Source organism: Rana temporaria, chromosome 4, assembly GCF_905171775.1.
Source record: "Rana temporaria chromosome 4, aRanTem1.1, whole genome shotgun sequence".
Lineage (NCBI taxonomy): Eukaryota > Metazoa > Chordata > Amphibia > Anura > Ranidae > Rana > Rana temporaria.
This window is the reverse complement of record NC_053492.1, coordinates 436,478,141-436,496,544: the sequence shown is the minus strand read 5'-3', so window position 1 is coordinate 436,496,544 and position 18,404 is coordinate 436,478,141. Positions and strand designations below refer to the sequence as shown.

General features: G+C 45.4%; 1 protein-coding gene across 2 annotated transcripts in view; it reads left to right on the top strand.

Annotated features, from left to right (window-relative positions):
• The first annotated feature begins 2,490 nt into the window (after positions 1-2,490).
• The window catches only part of LOC120937914 (putative deoxyribonuclease tatdn3-A), a 28,641-nt gene continuing 12,727 nt past the window's right edge, over positions 2,491-18,404 (top strand). Inside the window, exons 1-6 of one of the 2 annotated variants that reach the window (XM_040351466.1) lie at positions 2,491-2,728; positions 6,604-6,636; positions 6,729-6,802; positions 11,918-11,999; positions 16,326-16,388; positions 18,204-18,313. In XM_040351466.1, the coding sequence (XP_040207400.1) occupies positions 2,672-2,728; positions 6,604-6,636; positions 6,729-6,802; positions 11,918-11,999; positions 16,326-16,388; positions 18,204-18,313 (419 nt within the window). In that variant the 5' untranslated portion in view covers positions 2,491-2,671. The remainder of the gene's footprint in view (positions 2,729-6,603; positions 6,637-6,728; positions 6,803-11,917; positions 12,000-16,325; positions 16,389-18,203; positions 18,314-18,404) is intronic. The other variant, XM_040351465.1, reaches the window with a different exon arrangement.

Genomic DNA, 18,404 nt, shown 5'->3' with positions numbered 1-18,404 from the left:
GCTTCCTTCGGCCGCAAGGTTTTGCAGGCGGCTGTTTAAACTTGCACCTCCTCCGTTGGGGAGCTCTGCTTGTTTGGGGTGAAGTTGTTTGTTTTTAATGATACTGTTCCCACCCCTCATTTTTTTGTACACTGCTTGGGGACGTCCCACTTGTCAAGACTTGTGAAGGCTGGGTCCGTCCATGGACGATAAGAGAAAATAGGATTTTTTGTACTCACCGTAAAATGCCTTTCTCTGTCATCCATTGACAGACACAGCACCCACCCCTCCTTTTTTAGGTTTGTACTGCTTGTTACGAACTGATGCTGCAGGGAGGAGGGTTATGTCCGGAGGGACCGCCCCCCGGGGGGGCTGTTCAACTCTGTTAAAGTAAAAAAAAAAGGGGGGGGGGTTGCCATCCGGGCCCCTGGGGATCTCTGAGCCCTTTAATAAAAGCAAAAAATATATATATATTAGGGCTGTTACTGATCAAAATTTTTGTGTTCGATTAATCGTTTTTTTTTTTAATCGACTAATTTCGATTAATTATAACGCACATACAGATCCAACTACTTTTAGCTGATCTCCTTGCAGGCTGATTCCCAGTGCAGCTACCAACCACTGGAAAATGGATAGCAGGATAAAAAAAACACACAAAGGCAGCGCCAGATGGGAATAGGATTAAAACTTTTATAGTCTTCAGGTAGGTAACCAAATAAATATTGCACTGGAGATAAAATCGATGTAGCTACATAAACTGTAAAAATGGTGCGAGTAATACCAAACGGTACCAAAAGCAGTCATAAAAACATGTAGCTAAGTATGATACTGGTATAAAAATGTGTACAACGATGCCACTGCTGAATCCAGATGAGGAGGGGTTAACATCAGTCCGTCGGCATGTAGATGTCCCGTGAAGGGAACTATCACAACTCCCAGTGGATGGTTGTAGAATCCCAGGGTGATAGAGAGAAGTGTAACAGCCCTTGCGTGTGGCAGATAGTAAGGTCCCGCCGGCATGCAGATATGAAGGCACAGCAAAGGAGCCCTTCAGATGGACACAGCAAGCCCCGCCGGTGTCCGTGACTTCACCGGATCTCCGACGGAACTCCCTGAAGGCCCAGAAGCCAGCGGAGAGGTGAGTACCAATCAAGAGAATTTTGATCGATCAAAAAAATTAAAGATTAATCGATGAATTAAAAGTTAATTTGCACAGCCCTAATATATATATTAAAAGAAAATTTCAAAAACAAAATTATAAAAAAAAAAGGGGGGTTGCCATCCGGGACCCTGGGGACCTCTGGGCCCTTTAATAAGAAAATATATTATATATATATATATATATAAAAAAATATAAAAAATGTTATAAAAAATAAATAGAAAAGGGGGGGGGGGTTGCCATCCGAGGCCCTGGGGACCTCTGGGCCCTTTAATAAAAACAAAAAAATATATAAAAAATACAAATTAAACTTGTTTTTATAAAAAAAAGGGGGGTTGCCATCCGGGGACCTCGGGGCCCCTGGGAAAGTCTGGGCCCTTTAATAATATATATATATATATATATATATATATATATATATATATATATATATATATAAATTAAAAAATATATATATATATATAAAAGAAAAAGGGGGGGTTGCCATCCGGGGCCCTGGGGACCTCTGGGCCCTTTAATAAAAACATATATAATATATATATATATATATATATATATATATATATAAAAAACATAAAAAATAATTATATATATCTTTTTTTTTTTTAAATGGGTGTTTCCATCCGGGGCCCTGGGGACCTCTGGGCCCCTTACAAAAAAAGGGGGTGGCATCCGGGCCCCTTACAGGAGTACTGCCTGTACCCCCCTGATGGCGGCCCTGATTGTCAGCACATCGGACCCCCCATCATTAGAGGCCATTTATTCAAAACAATAGACTAGAGATGGGCTCGGGCGTGTTTGGGATCACACCTGCCCGATTACGCATTTAATTTTTTTATTGTCTCACTTCCTACTTCCACCTGCGGGCCGCCTAGGCGACTCCTCCTTTCGCCTTAGGTGGCCCCTCCCTCTAGGCGATCTCCTGGGACACGTGACAGGTCCCAGGAGATCGCCTGTCCACTGATAGAGTGCAGCGTGACTCGCGCAGTGAGTGCCCAGCCGTGAAACCGAAAGCTGTCACGGTCGGGTGCCCACAATGTGAATGGAGGCGCCGGCGGAGAGGGGGGAGAAGAGCGACGCTCCGGGCAGCCGCATCGCTGGACCGTGGAGCAGGTAAGTGTCTGTTTATTATATACAGGATTTAAGGTTTAAAAATACTTTTGGTATCTAAATGGTAATTTTTGTTTATTACAATATTTTTTTTTTTTAAGGGAAAGGTCAGAATCAAAAGAATGATGACTGAGAGGGAAAGTGGTTCCAATAGATGGACAGTTCCAATCAACCCTGACAGCGTGCATGAGCCTCCAACCTCCCATACAACCAATCAGATCGTCCCGTGTGTGCTCAGCAAAGACACACGGGAAACCACCTACCACCGCAAATCATTAGGCAGCTGTAAACCACGTGCTCAGAGTGTCTCCGCCCCTCTCTATATAGCCGAGCACAGTACAAATCCCGCCTACTGTCAAACCACGCCTCCCATGGGCGTTACCGCTGCCAAGGCCCCTGTGTCTGAGAGAGACGTGGAGAGGAATGGCTGTGGGTTTTATTGACTGTCATTGTCATGTGACCGCTGATGAGTTTCTGAAGGTAACCATGGCGATTTTGTAACTATATAAAGTATCCGAAAGGGAAAGTAGTCATCAGTCCACTGTCAGCACCGAGCTATCACGGTTTATAATCCTGTCTCTAATAATGCAACCGAAGATCAGAGCGGCGGCCATTTTTCTGGAGACTAACATGCCTAGGAACTAAGGCAGATGACTCCACCAAGATGTCTCCCTCAGTGGAGACAGGTTCTTGTCAGTGAGCGTGGTATAGCTTTGTGACTACAGGGCATAGTAACTGGTTGGCAAATTCTTATTTGACAATTATTAGAATGTTGTTAGGAAAAATGAACCACTTGACCCCCAGAAAGGTTTACCCCCCTTCATGACCAGACCGTTTTTTTTTGCGATACGGCACTACGTTACTTTAACTGACAATTGCACAACACTCTACCCATATATAATTGATGTCCTTTTGTCCCACAAATAGAGCTTTCTTTTGATGGTATTTGTTCACCTCTGCGTTTTTTTTGTTTTTTTTTGCGCTAAAAACAAAAAAAGACCAACAATTTTGAAAAAAACAATATTTTTTACTTTTTGCTATAAAACATATAAAAAAAAAATCGAATTCCTTCATAAATTAAGGCCAATATATATTCTGCTACATATTTTTGGTAAAAAAAATCCCAATAAGCGTATATTGATTAGTTTGCGCAAAAGTTATTTATTTTTATTAATCATTTTTTCCTAGTAGTGGTGGCGATTAGCAACTTATAGCAGGACTGTGATATTGCAGCGAACAATCTGACATTAAAGAGGGGGTTCACCCTAAAAAAAAAAAATTCTTTATCTACCATCCATTCCAGCATACTAGCGTCAGCTACAGTATGCCTTTTTTTTTGCGCTGTACTTACCGTTTAATCGTCCAGTTTCGTTTCAGACTCCGGCGGGGAAATAGGCGTTCCTATGAAGAGGGGAACATGATTGACGTCCGGCTATGGTGCGTCACGCGTTCCAAAAATAGCCGAAATAGGACTCGGATATATACGGCGCCTGCGCAGTCAGCTCCTAGTCTGTGCGCAGGCGCCGTATAGCGCCGTGAAGAGCCGAGTCCTACTCCGGCTATTTTCAGAACACGTGACGCACCATAGTCGGACGTCAATCATGTTCCCCTCTTCATAGGAACGCCCATTCCCGGCGGGTGTCTGAAACGAAACTGAAGGATTAAACATCGGGGGCGATCAAAGGGTTAACTGTGTGTCTAGCTGGTGTTTTACTACACTGTAGAAGGTGCTTTTTCTAGGGGAAGAGATGGAATTTAGTCCCTTGCTTTGCAGAGACACAAGATTCACCCCTTCCCTTCTGTCAGAATGGCGATCTGACTTGTTTACATAGGCAGATCTCAGTTTTCTCTCCCCGACGATTAGCGGGTGCCAGCGGACATCGAGTACCCGCCACACACCTCGAAAAGCTTCCACTGTATGTAATCATAGCAGAAGTGAGCTGTCGGTGGCGCGCTTACACGCCTCTTACCTGGAAGTGTCGGATCACACACACACACACATATATATATATATATATATATATATATATATATATATATATGGATGCCGCCCTGTAGCAGTAAAACTGCTATAAAGCAGACCTAAAGGAAAGAGCCTGAGACAAGTGCTGTTGCCCATAGCAATCAATCAGTTTTTAGTTTCTTCTTTTTTTTATGACAGGGGGGGGTTCGCGCTGATTGTTTATCAGCGCAGCCCCCCCTCGGATCGCCACACTGGACCACCAGGGAAGCCCACCCTGGACCACCAGGGTGGGCCAAACAAAAAAATAAAAGGCTGAAAAAAAAAAATGCCAATCAGTGCCCACACATGGGCACTGACTGGCAACATGAGAATCAGTGCCACCCCAGTGTCCATCAGTGCCACCCCACAGTGTCCATCAGTGCCACCCCACAGTGTCCATCAGTGCCACCCACAGTGCCCATCCATGCCCAGTGCCCACCTATCAGTGCCCATCTGTGCCACCCATAAGTGCCCATCAGTGCCACCAATAAGTGCCCATCAGTGCCCCCCATGAGTGCCCAGTGCCGCCCATGAGTGCCCATCAGTGCCACCTATGTGTGCCCATCAGTGCCGCCTATGTGTGCCCATCAGTGCCGCCTATGAGTGCCCATCAGTGCCGCATACCAGCGCCGCCAATCAGTGCCACCTCATCTGTGCACATCGATGTCCATCAGTGCCATCTCATCGGTGCCCATCAGTGCCGCCATATCAGTGCCCGTAATTGAAAGAGAAAACTTACTTATTTACAAAAAAATTAACTGAAAAAAATAAAAACTTAATTTTTTTTCAACATTTTCAGTCTTTTTTTAGTTGTTGCGCAAAAAAAAAAAATTGCAGAGGTGATCAAATACCACCAAAAGAAAGCTCTATTTGTGGGGAAAAAAGGACGCCAATTTTGTTTGGGTACAGTGTTGTATGACCGCGCAATTGCCATTCAAAGTGCGACAGCGCTGAAAGCTGAAAATTGGCTTGGGCGGGAAGGTGCGTAAGTGCCTGGTATGGAAGTGGTTAAGTGTATCTCAGTTTGAGAATACACTTAAACATACGACGGGCTTAGATTCGGAGTTATGTCGGCGTATCTACTGATACGCCGGCGTAACTCTTTGTGAATCTGGCCCCAGGAGTCTCCAAACTTTATAAAACCAAGGGCCAGTTTATGGTCCTTCAGACTTTAGGGGGGCCGGACGGTGGCCATTGGGACTATAAAAGGTCCCGAGATCAGTTGGAAAAAACAATGCCCCATCTTTGGTGTCATTGGGAAGAATTGTACCCTATTATTGGTGTCCTTGGGCCCCAATGTTGGTGTCATTGGGAGGAATAGTGCCCCATCATTGGTGTCATTGGGAAGAATTGTACCCTATCATTGGTGTCATTGGGCCCCAATGTTGGTGTCATTGGGAGGAATTGTGTCCTATCATTGGGCCCCAATGTTGGTGTCATTGGGAGGAATAGTGCCCGATCATTGGTGTCATTGGGAAGAATTGTACCCTGTCATTGGTGTCATTGGGCCCCAATGTTGGTGTCATTGGGAGGAATAGTGCCCGATCATTGGTGTCATTGGGAAGAATTGTACCCTATCATTGGTGTCTTTGGGCCCCAATGTTGGTGTCATTGGGAGGAATTGTGTCCTATCATTGGTATCATTGGGCCCCAATGTTGGTGTCATTGGGAGGAATAGTGCCCGATCATTGGTGTCTTTGGGAAGAATTGTACCCTATCATTGGTGTCATTGGGAGGAATAGTGCCTGATCATTGGTGTCTTTGGGAAGAATTGTACCCTATCATTGGTGTCATTGGGAGGAATAGTGCCCGATCATTGGTGTCATTGGGAAGAATTGTACCCTATCATTGGTGTCATTGGCCCCAATGTTGGTGTCATTGGGAGGAATAGTGCCCGATCATTGGTGTCATTGGGAAGAATTGTACCCTATCATTGGTGTCATTGGGAGGAATAGTGCCCGATCATTGGTGTCATTGGGAGGAATTGTGCCTTATCATTGGTGTCATTGGTCCCCAATGTTGGTGTCATTGGAAGGAACTGTCCCCCTTCATTGGTGTCAGTGGGGGGAATTATGGCCCATTGTTGGCATTACCGGATGAAATAGTCCCCCAAGGGCCGGATAAAAACAAGCAAAGGGCCGCTGTTTGGAGACCACTGTTCTACACCATTGATATTTCCTTTCCATTGATCTACTTGTCATTCAGAAGTTTTCCAAATTAGCCACAAATGTTGGTTTTAAGTCAACAATTGATCAAATAAACATGAAAACCAAAGAACAGAGAGCCCCGCTGTGCGACTTTATTGTGTATTTATAAAAAAGCTAAAACTAACATTTTCTATTTCCTTTTCAAGGACACAAAGGATATTCTGGAGAGATCAAGGAAGGTAAGCGAGGCCAGGATTTTGTGTCAGGAGTCAAATATATATATATATATATAATGATACTTTTATCACTTGATTATTTTGTTTTTGTCTAGGAAGGAGTCTGTGCTCTTGTTTCTGTTACAGAACACTGTGGAGAGTTTGAAAGGCTTCTTCAGCTTTCAGAAAGGTATGGAGAGAGTGCAGCCGAGTATCCAAGGACAGCGGTACCAGGCAGTGCGCAGATTTCCTAAATCGGTTCAAGGAGTTGTATTGGCAGAAGATTTTTTTATCTTAACCACTTCCCGACGGCCGTACGAATATGTGCGGCCGCAGGGTGGTTCTAAATCTCTGACAGGACGCATATATGCGTCCTCCGCTCTTTCAGGCCACTAGAGGGCGCGCAAGCGCGTGCCTGCCGCATTCCTGAGATACCGATGCGCGTGCCTGGCGGCCGCGATGTCCGCCAGGCACTCGCAATCGGCGGTTACAGGGACAAGGACCTCTGTGTGTAAACACAGAGACCCATGTCCTGTCAGGGGAGAGAGGAGACCGATCTGTGTCCCTTTACATAGGGACACAGCATCGGTCACCCCCCTCCCCCCACAGTTAGAACACACCCAGGGCAGTGGCGGAATTTTCATAGTCGCAACAGTCGCGATTGCGACTGGGCCCTAAGTCCGGGGGGGGGCCCCTGACTGTCACTAGTGTGACATGTTGTGACTAGTGTGTTATGTTGCCTGCCAGCCAGCGGATGACGATGCGGTGCGGCGCGCTCTGTTCGTTCAGCCGCGGGGCGTGCTTTTGGCGCTGAGGTAAGAGAGAAACAACAAGCTTGAGGCAGCTCTCACTGACTGTGATTGTGGCCCGCCCCCGCCTCTGCCTCCGCCTCCGCCTATCCAGAGACACAGATGTAGGGAGGCGGGGCGGACTCTGCAGCAAATGAGAGAAGACAAGGAAAAGTTTTCCCTTCTGCGGCAGCGTGCGTGCGTGCATGGAGAACGTACCCGGTGTCTACCCTGAGGCAAGGCTCCTGGCGGGAGAAGGCACACGGTGACTCAGTCAGAGTCAAACCCAGGCCACAGAACAAAAAGGATATCGACTCGTCGATTGACTGACAGTAAGTCAATCAAGAGTGACAGAGCTCAGCAATTGATACCATCCTCCACCACCTGTGCCCCTTACTGATCCCACCACTGATCTCATCCCTATCCCCCCATTCCTTCTACAACAGAGGTGATAGGGGGATAGGGATGAGATCAGTGGTGAGGGGATGGGATCAGTAAGAGGCACAGGTGGTGGGAGAGGATGGCACCACCACTGCCACCAGCCTCAAGTACCAGCACGGCCACCCCCCTTCAAGTACCACCGCTACCACCCCTCTTTAAGTACCACTGCTGCCACCCCCCCTCAAGTATTACCGCTACTACCCCCATCAAGCACCAGCGGTGGTACTTGTGGCAGTGGTGGTGCCATCCTCTCCCACCTGTGCCTCCTTTCTGATCCCATCCTCCCACCACTGATCTCATCCCTATCCCCCTATCACCTCTGTTGTAGAAGGAATGAGGGGGATAGGGATGAGATCAGTGGTGGGGGGGATGGGATCAGTAAGGAGGCACAGGTGGTGGTGGGAGAGGATGGCGCCACCAGCCTTAAGTACCACCACGGCCACCCCCCCTCAAGTACCACCGCTACAACCCCCATCAAGTACCAGCGGTGGTACTTGTGGGAGGTGGCAGTGGTGGTGCCATCCTCTCCCACCACCACCTGTGCCTCTTACTGATCACATCCCTCCACCACTGATCTCATCCCTATCCCCCTATTACTTCTACAACAGAGGTGATGGGGGCGATAGGGATGAGATCAGTGGTGGGGGGGATGGGATCAGTAAGAGGCACAGGTGGTGGTGGGAAAGGATGGCACCACCACTGTCACTGCAGCCACCCCCCTCAAGTACCAGCATTGGTACTTGAGGGGGGTGGTAGCGGTGATACTAGAGCGGAGTGGTAGTGGTGATACATGAGGGGGGTGGTGCCGGTGGTACTTGAGGGGGGTGTCAGTGGTGGTGCCATCCTCTCCTGCCACTACCCTTGCCTCTTACTGATCCCATCCCCCTACAGCCGCACTACTGATCTCATCCGTATCCCACTATTACTTCTACAACAGAGGTGTTGGGGGGATAGTGATGAGATCGGTGGTTGGGGGGATGAGGTAAGTAAGAGGCACAGGTGGTGGTGGGATAGGATGGCACTGCCACTGCAGCCACCCCCCCCCTCAAGTGAAATCAGAAACAGAATTGTTTTACTTTGTTGTATAGTGTAAAAAATTAAGTATCAAAATCAGTATTTTCGGGGGGGGGGGGGGGGGGGGGCCTTCATGATTTCTTGCACCGGGGCCCTGAAGTCTCTAGTTACGCCACTGACCCAGGGAATACATTTAACCCCTTCCATGCCCCCCTAGTGTTAACCCCTTCACTGCCAGTCACATTTATACAGTAATCGGTGCATTTTTATAGCACTGATCGCTGTATAAATGTGAATGGCGCCAAAAATGTGTCAAAAGTGTCCGATGTGTCCGCCATAACGTCGCAGTCCCAATAAAAATCGCAGATCGCCGCCATTACTAGTAAAAAAAATTAATAATACAAATTAATAATAATTCTGTCCCCTATTTTGTAAGCGCTATAACTTTTGCGCAAACCAGTCGCTTATTGCGATTTTTTTTATTTTTACCAAAAATATGTAGAAGAATACGTATCGGCCTAAACTGAGGAAAAAAATGTTTAAAAAAAAAAAAAAATGGGCTATTTATTATAGTAACAAGTAACAAATATTGACTTTTTTTCAAAATTGTCGCTCTTTTTTTGTTTATAGCGCAAAAAATAAAAACCGCAGAGATGATCAAATACCACCAAAAGAAAGCTCTATTTGTGGGGAAAAAAGGACGCCAATTTTGTTTGGGAGCCACGTCGCACGACCGCGCAGTTGTCAGTTAAAGCGACGCAGTGCCAGAAGCTGAAATTTCACCTGGTCAGGAAGGGGTATAAGTGCTCAGTAAGGAAGTGGTTAATGCATCTTATGCATCAAAGGGGAGTTCCACCCGTTTTTTAGTTTAATAAAAGTCAACAGCTACAAAAAGTTTAGCTGCTGACTTTTAATAAACATACACTTCCCTGTCCCACGGTCCAGCGGTGCGGGCGCCCGGAGCCTCGTTCCTCTCCCCCTCCTCTCATCATAGCACCTGTAAACACCCGACCCGTGACAGCTTACGGCTTCATGGCCGGGCGCACACTGCGCATGTGCAAGTCGCGCTGCGCTCTACTATTGGCCAGGCAATCTTCTGGGACCTGTGACGTGTCGCAGAGGATGGCAGGCTAGGCTCCGAATTCACCTTTTTTTTCCGATCAAATCGAAAATGTTATATTTTTCCGATTGCAGCAAAGGGAACAAACAAAAGAAAAATCTTCAAAAAATTATTACAATGAATCTTTAACTACTTCCTTACTGGGCACTTAAACCCTCCTCCTGCCCAGACCAATTTTCAGCTTTCAGTGCTGACACACTTTGAATGACAATTGTGTGGTCATACTAGACTGTACCCAAATGACATATTTATCATTTTTTTGTGTCTCATATGATGGTCACTGTACAGGTTGTGGTGGCTTTGTCACTCACAACTATTTGTTTTGATGGTTTCTAGCTTAGCTTTACCCTACTCTACTAAAGTAAAGCATTTTTGTGTCCCTGTCTGGAATGTTGTCACCAGGATAGGGAGCAAGGGAAAATCTCTCTAGTGGAGCCATGGAGAGAAAACCTGACTTCTAATCCTTGCCCTATCCAAAACTAGAGGGCATACACTTTATGGTTTGCTACCCGCCTATAAAGGCGTGTTATTGCAGCATTGGAGTTCCAATGTGTGGTGTTAAAGTATAACTCATATTAAAAAAAAAATCCATCATTTTGGAGGGATTTACCCTCACTTCCTGTTTTGGCTATGGGACAGGAAGTGAAAGAAAATCTCCTCAATGAGGACACAGGTGGCACAAATAACACTGACAGCCGTTATAACCCTCTTTTACTTTATCGAAAATGAAAAAACAATTTTTTCTTTAGTGACACTTAAAGCGGATGTGCCACTAAAAAAATATATTAAAAGCAAGCAGCTACAAATACTGCAGCTGCTGACTTTTAATATAAGGACACTTACCTGTCCTGGAGTCCAGCGGTGATCGCAGCAGATGACGAGCCGATCGCTCGTCACCCTGCTGCTCCCCCCTCCATCCACGGTGAGGGAACCAGGAAGTGAAGCGCTCCGGCTTCACTGCCCGGTTCCCTACGGCGCATGCGCGAGTCGCGCTGCGCCCGCCGATTGGCTCCCGCTGTGTGCTGGGAGCCGAGTGTTCCCAGCATACAACGGGGGGGTCGACGGGAAGCGGAGGAAAAACCCGTCCTTTGCCCGTATCGTAGGGCCGGAAGTTGGTGCAGATACCTGTCTGTAGACAGGTATCTGCACCCCCCTCCCCCCTGAAAGGTGTCAAATGTGACACCGGAGGGGGGGAGGGTTCCGATCAGCGGGACTCCACTTTAGAGTGGAGATCCGCTTTAAATTATTTTATATAGTGACTTCTAATGCCGCGTACACACAATCATTTTTCAGCATGTACAAAAAAAAACGTTTTACCAACTTCATCATTAAAACGACGTTTTCCACACACCATCGTTTTAAAAAAATTATCTAGAAAAGCGCGGTGACATACAACACGTACGACGGCACTATAAAGGGGAAGTTCCATGCGGATGACGCCACCCTTGGAGCTGCTTTAGCTGATTCCGTGTTAGTAAAAGACGATTTGCGCTTTTCTGTCTGTTACAGCGTGATGAATGTGCTTACTCCATTATGAACGGTAGTTTTACCAGAACGAGCCCTCCCGTCTCAAAACTTGCTTCTGAGCATGCGCGGGTTTTTTACGTCGTTTTAGCCCACACACGATCATTTTTTACAACCCGAAAAACGACATCGTTTTTTTTTTTTTTTGTCGTTTTTCAAAACCTGAAAAATTATGTGAAGCCCACACACGATCATTTTAAATGACGTTTTTGAAAAACAACGTTTTTTTCATGCCGAAAAATGATCGTGTGTACGCGGCATAACTCTTAACAAAACGTTGGTCAATACACAATGGTCAGTATGAAAGATGATTGGACCACATCGGCCACACCTCCACGTTACTCCATAATCCAGGTTATAGTTAATTGATAAATCCTTTGATCTACAGTACCCTGATTTTTGAAAATTTATTTTACAGCTATCCAGATTTTGTGATGCCATGTTTTGGGGTACACCCTATTCAGAATAATGGAGATGGTCCCCGCAGTGTTACAATGAAGGTTGGTATATTTAAGGGATAGTCAACCATATCTGTCAATCTGATCGTTATGTAATTCATCTAGCAGTTTCTGTTCAGTGTCCTCTGCTGGGAGAGCTTAGCCACAGCTGCAGATACTGTATATCTTATTTTATACTAGCCTTGCAGTCATTAAAAAGCCTTTGTATACCAACCAAAATTCTTGAAGGAAACCTGTACTAAATGATATGTGGTGGTGGTGGGGGGGGGGGGGGGGGTGTTATAGCATGATAACACTGCTTCCTTCTGTGTCCAGTGCCGCCTTCTTGCTTGTGGGAAGACGGCCGTGACTTCTTGCTGTTTTACAGTTGGCTCCCCACTGTGCATGCGCAAGACTGCGTTGTGGTGACAGGTTGGTCCAGCAACCTCCTGGGACAAGGGACATGTCTCAGGGGGTTGTGGGCATAATTCTTATCTAGGCAAACATTGCAAAAATGGAAGCGGGTACCTGTCAGAAAACGCTACACACCCCCTCACCCACACAAAAACCTTCCAAAGATGTTATAGCGGGGAAGAGAAGCACATTAGCAGTACTTGGCTTTCAAGTTAAAGTGGAGGTCCAGCCTGGGTGAAAAAAATTAAAAGTCAGCAGCTACAAATGCTGGGTGCTGCTGCCGCCATTCCTGGTAAGGGAACCAGGCAGGGAAGGCTTTCGGCCTCACTCCTGCTTCCTTACTGCACATGCGAGAAGCGTGCTGCGCTTTCTAATTGGCCCGGTGGCGGGGGAAGGAGGAGGAGGGCCAAACTTCCGGGAGATCAGGCCTGCCTCCAGAAGTGTGGAAGGTGACCTGTCAAAATTAGGTCCCCCTTTCCCCCTCCTCCCCTCCCCCTGAAAGGTGGACAAATGTGGCACCGGAGGGGGGGGGGGGGGAGCATATAAGCAAGAGTTCCAATTTGGGTGGAACTCCGCTTTTAGGTCAACTTTGTTTTAAAATATTTTTATGGAAATTTTCAAGAACATACAAATAACATCAAAGTATTCAGGCGGCATGCTCGCAAAAAATAAAAGGAGAAGTTTTGTACAGGCTCAGAATAACAGGAGAGTTCCTTCTTAAAGACATTGGGGGTTATTTGCGAAAGGCACTTGGAGCTGCAGTCGCTGTAGATCTGAGGGGAAGATCTGAAATGAGCGGAAGCTCTGCTGAATTTATCATCCAATCATATGCAAGCTAAAATGCTGTTTTTTATTTTCCTTGCATGTCCCCCTTAGATCTACAGTGACTGAACTTCCAAGTGCACTTGCAATGCAAAGTGGATTTGCCTTTCGTAAATAACCCCCCAACCCCCCCGCCGCCCAAGTCTAGAGTTAGGCTGTACAGCAATCAACAGCAGCTCAATATCGCTAAACCTGTATCAGTGACCCCGTTCAGTTCAATACGCATATAATAAAGCAAATGTGGATGACAGGAAAAAACCCTTAAGCCACGTACAGTCGTACACACAACCATTTTTCATGTTATGGGAAAAAAACTAAGTTTTTCTCGATGTGAATCTTGTTAAGCCTGCCTTGCATACACACGATCGTTAAAAAAATGCTAGAGCAAAGCGCGGTGACGTACAACACGTACAACGGCACTATAAAAGGGAATTTCCATTCGGATGTTGCCAGTCACCCTTTGGGCTGCTTTTGCTGATTTTGTGTTAGTAAAAGTTTGGTGAGAGACGATTTGCGCTTTTCAGTCTTCATGCTTTTCAGTCTGTTACAGCGTGACAAATGTGCTATCTCCATTACAAACGCTAGTTTTACCAGAACGAATGCTCCCGTCTCATAACTTGCTTCTGAGCATGCGTATTTTTTTCCCGTCGTTAAATCCTACACACGACCGTTTTTCACAACGTGAAAAACGACGAGAAAAATTAGAGCATGTTCTAAAATTTTAATGCCCATTTTTCACGTCGAGAAAAATGCTCTGGAGCCCACACACGATTGTTTTTAATGACCAATTTAAAAAATTGCATTTTTCACGTCATGAAAAACGGTTGTGTGTACACGGCATTAGAGCCCTGTACACACGCTTGGGTTTCTCGGCGGTAAAAAGTCAAGAAAACCGTTAGGAAACCCGAGAACCTGCTCGGTAAGTTTCCTGTGTACACACTGCCGGGTTTTCCGGCCATGTGTATGCTCCCTCGCAGTGTTTCCCAACAGGAAAACTGCCGGGTTTAAAACCCGACGGGAAAATAGAGAGTAGGTTCTCTATTTCCCCGCTGGGATTCCCGGCCAAAGCTCTCCCCGCAGTTTTCCAGACGGGAAACCCGGTCATGTGTACGGGGCTTTAGCTCTTGAGATCGTGCTATTGTCTAGGTCAGGGGTCTCCAAACTTTCTAAACAAAGGGCCAGTTTACGGTCCTTCAGACTTTAGGAGGCCAGACTAGGGCCATTGGGAGTAGAAAGTGTCCAGTGGGAGTAAATAATACCATATCTTTAGTGACAGTGGGAGGACTAGTGCCCCATTGTTGGTGTCAATGGAAAGAATTGATGGTGTCAGTAGGAGGAATAGTGCCCCATTTGTGTCAGCAACAAGAATTATGCCCCATTGGAGTTGGATGGAATAGTGCCTCAAGGGCTACATACAGTATTCTAAGCCTTGTGGAAACATTGGATTCTCATGGATAGGTAAGTGACGGGACACACTTGGGTCAGCCACGCTGTTCATTGGATGTACCTTGTCCACTGAATGTCTTGGATTGTTTAATAAATAGACATGGTTTTAGCCATTACAGATTGGTTTCATGACTCTGCTATGGTACAGCGCTTTTTTGTGTGTATTTCTCTTTTCATCTCATCAGTCTATGAGTTTGGAACAGCAGCGACCTATGCAGACTGCATCTCCCCAGCTAGGTGATGGTATATGCGCCTGGACACTTGTGAAGTGATGGGATATGCCAAAGGGAATGCCCAATAACTTGCAAAACTATAAGTAAAAGTCAAAGTAGATTTCATGGTGTATTTGAAATAGCTGTGGGAAGTAACTTTAACAGGGCTCAAGTCCTGCGGGAACGCGTGGGAACGGAGTTCCTGCACTTTTTTCACAACAGGAACTCAGTTCCCTTTGCAGGACTAGAGCAGCCGAGAGCAGCCGAGCCACCCGAGCCAATCCTTCACTAAGCAGCGATGCCCAGCTCGAGTCACTGTCAGGGGCAGGCAAACCTTAGTAATCCTTTATGTTACTGGCCGCTTCCTGTATATGGATTCATCAGGTAGTGTGCGGGTATTCCGTCACTTCCTTGATCGAGGAAGTGACGGAATACCCGATGAATCCATATACAGGAAGCGGCCAGTAACATAAAGGATTACTAAGGTACAGTGGATCGAAGAAAAAAAATATGCGGTTTAGTAATTATGCATATGAGGGTATCATTTTTTTTTTTTTTTTTTTGTGGGGGAGTAGATCTTGGGTGGGAGTTCCCACACTTTTTTCCCCAGGACTTGACCCTTTAAGTACTTTTAGTAACCTTCAGGTCTACAATGTGCATTTTAACGCAAAAACAAAAAATTGGAGGGGAAAAAAGTTTTGTCAGGCAAAGGGTTAAAGCACAAATCTAGGAAATCTGAAAATTCTCCCTTGCAGTGGGGCTCTCCTTGCACTGCAAGGGTTTTACGCTGGTTTATTCAAGGGGGATACTTACCTGATTCACCTGGTTGTCCTGTCCTGTCAAAGACAACAGCCAACCAAAGGCGGCAGAGGCATTCCCTGCAGCTCCAGGTATACGTGTGACTGCGGGGTGGAGAATGCCTCCACTGTCTATGGTTGGTTGAATAGCCAAACAAAAGAAGCCGCCGCTCCAGGTGAGACAGGAAGCCTAGTGATTTCATGGGTGCCCGCCTCGGCTCGCCTCCCTATACGATCAACAATGAAGAAATGGCTGCACTCCAAGATCCATCAAAATTCTTAATATCCGAACATCCCAAGTGTTACAAACAGATATGGTAAACACGTTTCATACACTAACAGGTGCGCTTATTCATTATTAATAATTAATAAGCGCACCTGTTAGTGTGTAAAACGCGTTTACCATATCTGTTTGTAACACTTGGGATGTTCGGATATTAAAGAATTTTGATGGATCTTGGAGTGCAGCCATTTCTTCATTGCTGGTCTATGATTGGCTGTCGGCTTTGACAGCTTCCTAGCAGAATAGCTCAGGCAGGTATGGACTCATGTCCGAACACGCCTGAGCTCATCCCTATTCACAAGGAAAACAATGCAATAATGACTTAAATCAAATGCTCATTAAAAGTACGCTGTGTTATCCTGTTTATTAATGTCTTCATCTCTCTCTCTCTACCTTATTGTCTATTTATTTGAAGGATCTGGAACCCGCACTTGTATGGTTTGAAAAGTGCCAAAAAGATCTGATTGCTATAGGAGAGGTAAGGAAGTGTAAAAAATGTGCCAGTAACACAATAAGTATACAACCACAACTTGGCAGTTTAGATAGTCAATATTATTGATAGGAAATCGATTTCTTCAGAATTTGTATGTAATAGGATTAGGAAGACCTTGCCAAAGTATATAATTCACAAATACACCTTTTACTCCAACTGTATAATAAATGCATAGCTCCCAACTGTCCCTTATTTCGAGGGACTATCCCTGATTTAGAGCAATGTCCCTCATTCCTCCTCATTTGTCTCTCATTTTGGTCTGATCCATATAGTTGTATATCAAATGCATTTTTTATCAAAAAGTGTTTTCCCATGCTAAACCTTTCATCTGATTTCTAAATTGCTGCATTTGTAAATTCCAAAAGCCAATATAAAGGAAAAGTAGTGGTAAAAAAGCACTTTTTTGTACAATTCTCCTGTAAGGGGGTGTGGAAAGGGGTGTGTCCTATGCCTGCATACTTTTGTTGATAGGTGTCCCTCATTCCCATCTCAGAAAGTTGGGAGGTATGTAAATGTACATTGCCATTTAGTTTTACCAACCATTGTGTAGTGCGAGTCTACATGAACAACTCATTCAGTTTTTATGCAGCCAGGTAAGAATTTTCATGACAATCATGTGTGTGACCGCACTTTAAATATTAAAGTGATACTAAACACATAGGCCCGGATTCACAAAGCACTTGCGCCGACGTATCTCAGGATATGCAGCATAAGTGCAAATATGCGCCGTCGTATCTGTGTGCCGGACCCACAAACTAAGATACGCCTAAAAACAGGCTTCAACCCGCCGACGTAACTTGCCTACGCCGGTGTAGCATGGGCGCACATTTAGGCTGGACGCTCCCATTGTTTAGCCATTCAAATATATGCAAATGAGGGAAATACGTGCGCCCAACGCAGGCTACGCGATGTGCGCGTAAGTTGTACGTCCGGCGTAAAGTTATGCCCCATAAAGCAGGTGTAACCCAGCAGCAGACATGCAAAGGTCTGCACCAGGGAACTCAAGCCGGCGTATTTTACGTTGTTTACGTTGGACCTGTGTCTGGCTGGGTAAACTAGTAAAAAAAGTAATAATAATAAAAATGCCATAAATTTATCCCTGATATTGTAGACGCTGTAACTTTTGCGCAAACCAATCAATATACACTTATTGCAATTTTTTTACCAAAATGATGTAACAGAATACATATTGGCCTAAACTGATGAAGAAATTTGTGTTTTTTTATTTGTTTTTTTTTGGATATTTATTATAGCAAAAAGTAAAAAATTTCTTTTTTTTTTTTTTCAAAATTGCCGTTTTTTGTTTGTTTATAGCACAACAAATAAAAACCACAGAGGTGCTTAAGTACCACCAAAAGAAAGCTGTATTTGTGGGGAAAAAGGACATCAATTTTGTTTGGGTACAGTGTCGCAGGACCGCGCAATTGTCAGTTAAAGCGACGCAGTGCCGTTTTGCAAAAAAAGGTCCTGGTCCGGGGCTGAAGTGGTTAATTAAACAAGCTGAAGTTAGATGCTGATTGGCTACCATGCACAGCTGCACCAGATTCTGTGTGCTCCAGTTTTAGTAAATCTCCGCCCCCACCCCATTATGTGCATGTTCAGCCCTGTGTAATTTTACCCCCGGGCCTCACATCATCATTGGTTGTTATGGTGTATGCTGCCAGGACTGGAGAGGGAGTAAAGTTGGAAAAATTGCTTCCTCAGAATCCACCTGCCCTTGGCATGGCCCTGTATACAGTGTATAGCACCCATCCCCATTATATATATTTTTTAAATATGTTCTCTTTCTTTTGCACTTAGATCGGCTTAGACTTCACTCCTTGGCTGACTCCAACTGCTAAAGAGAGAGAAGAGCAGTTAAAGGTTTTAAAGCTACAACTGGATTTTGCAAAAAGATTGGATCTTCCTGTGTCAGTATGGAATTCTGAAATATGTCTTTCTTAAAATGGTTTTAAAGGCTGAAGGTTTTTTACCTTAATTCATTCTTTGCCTTCTGAGTGC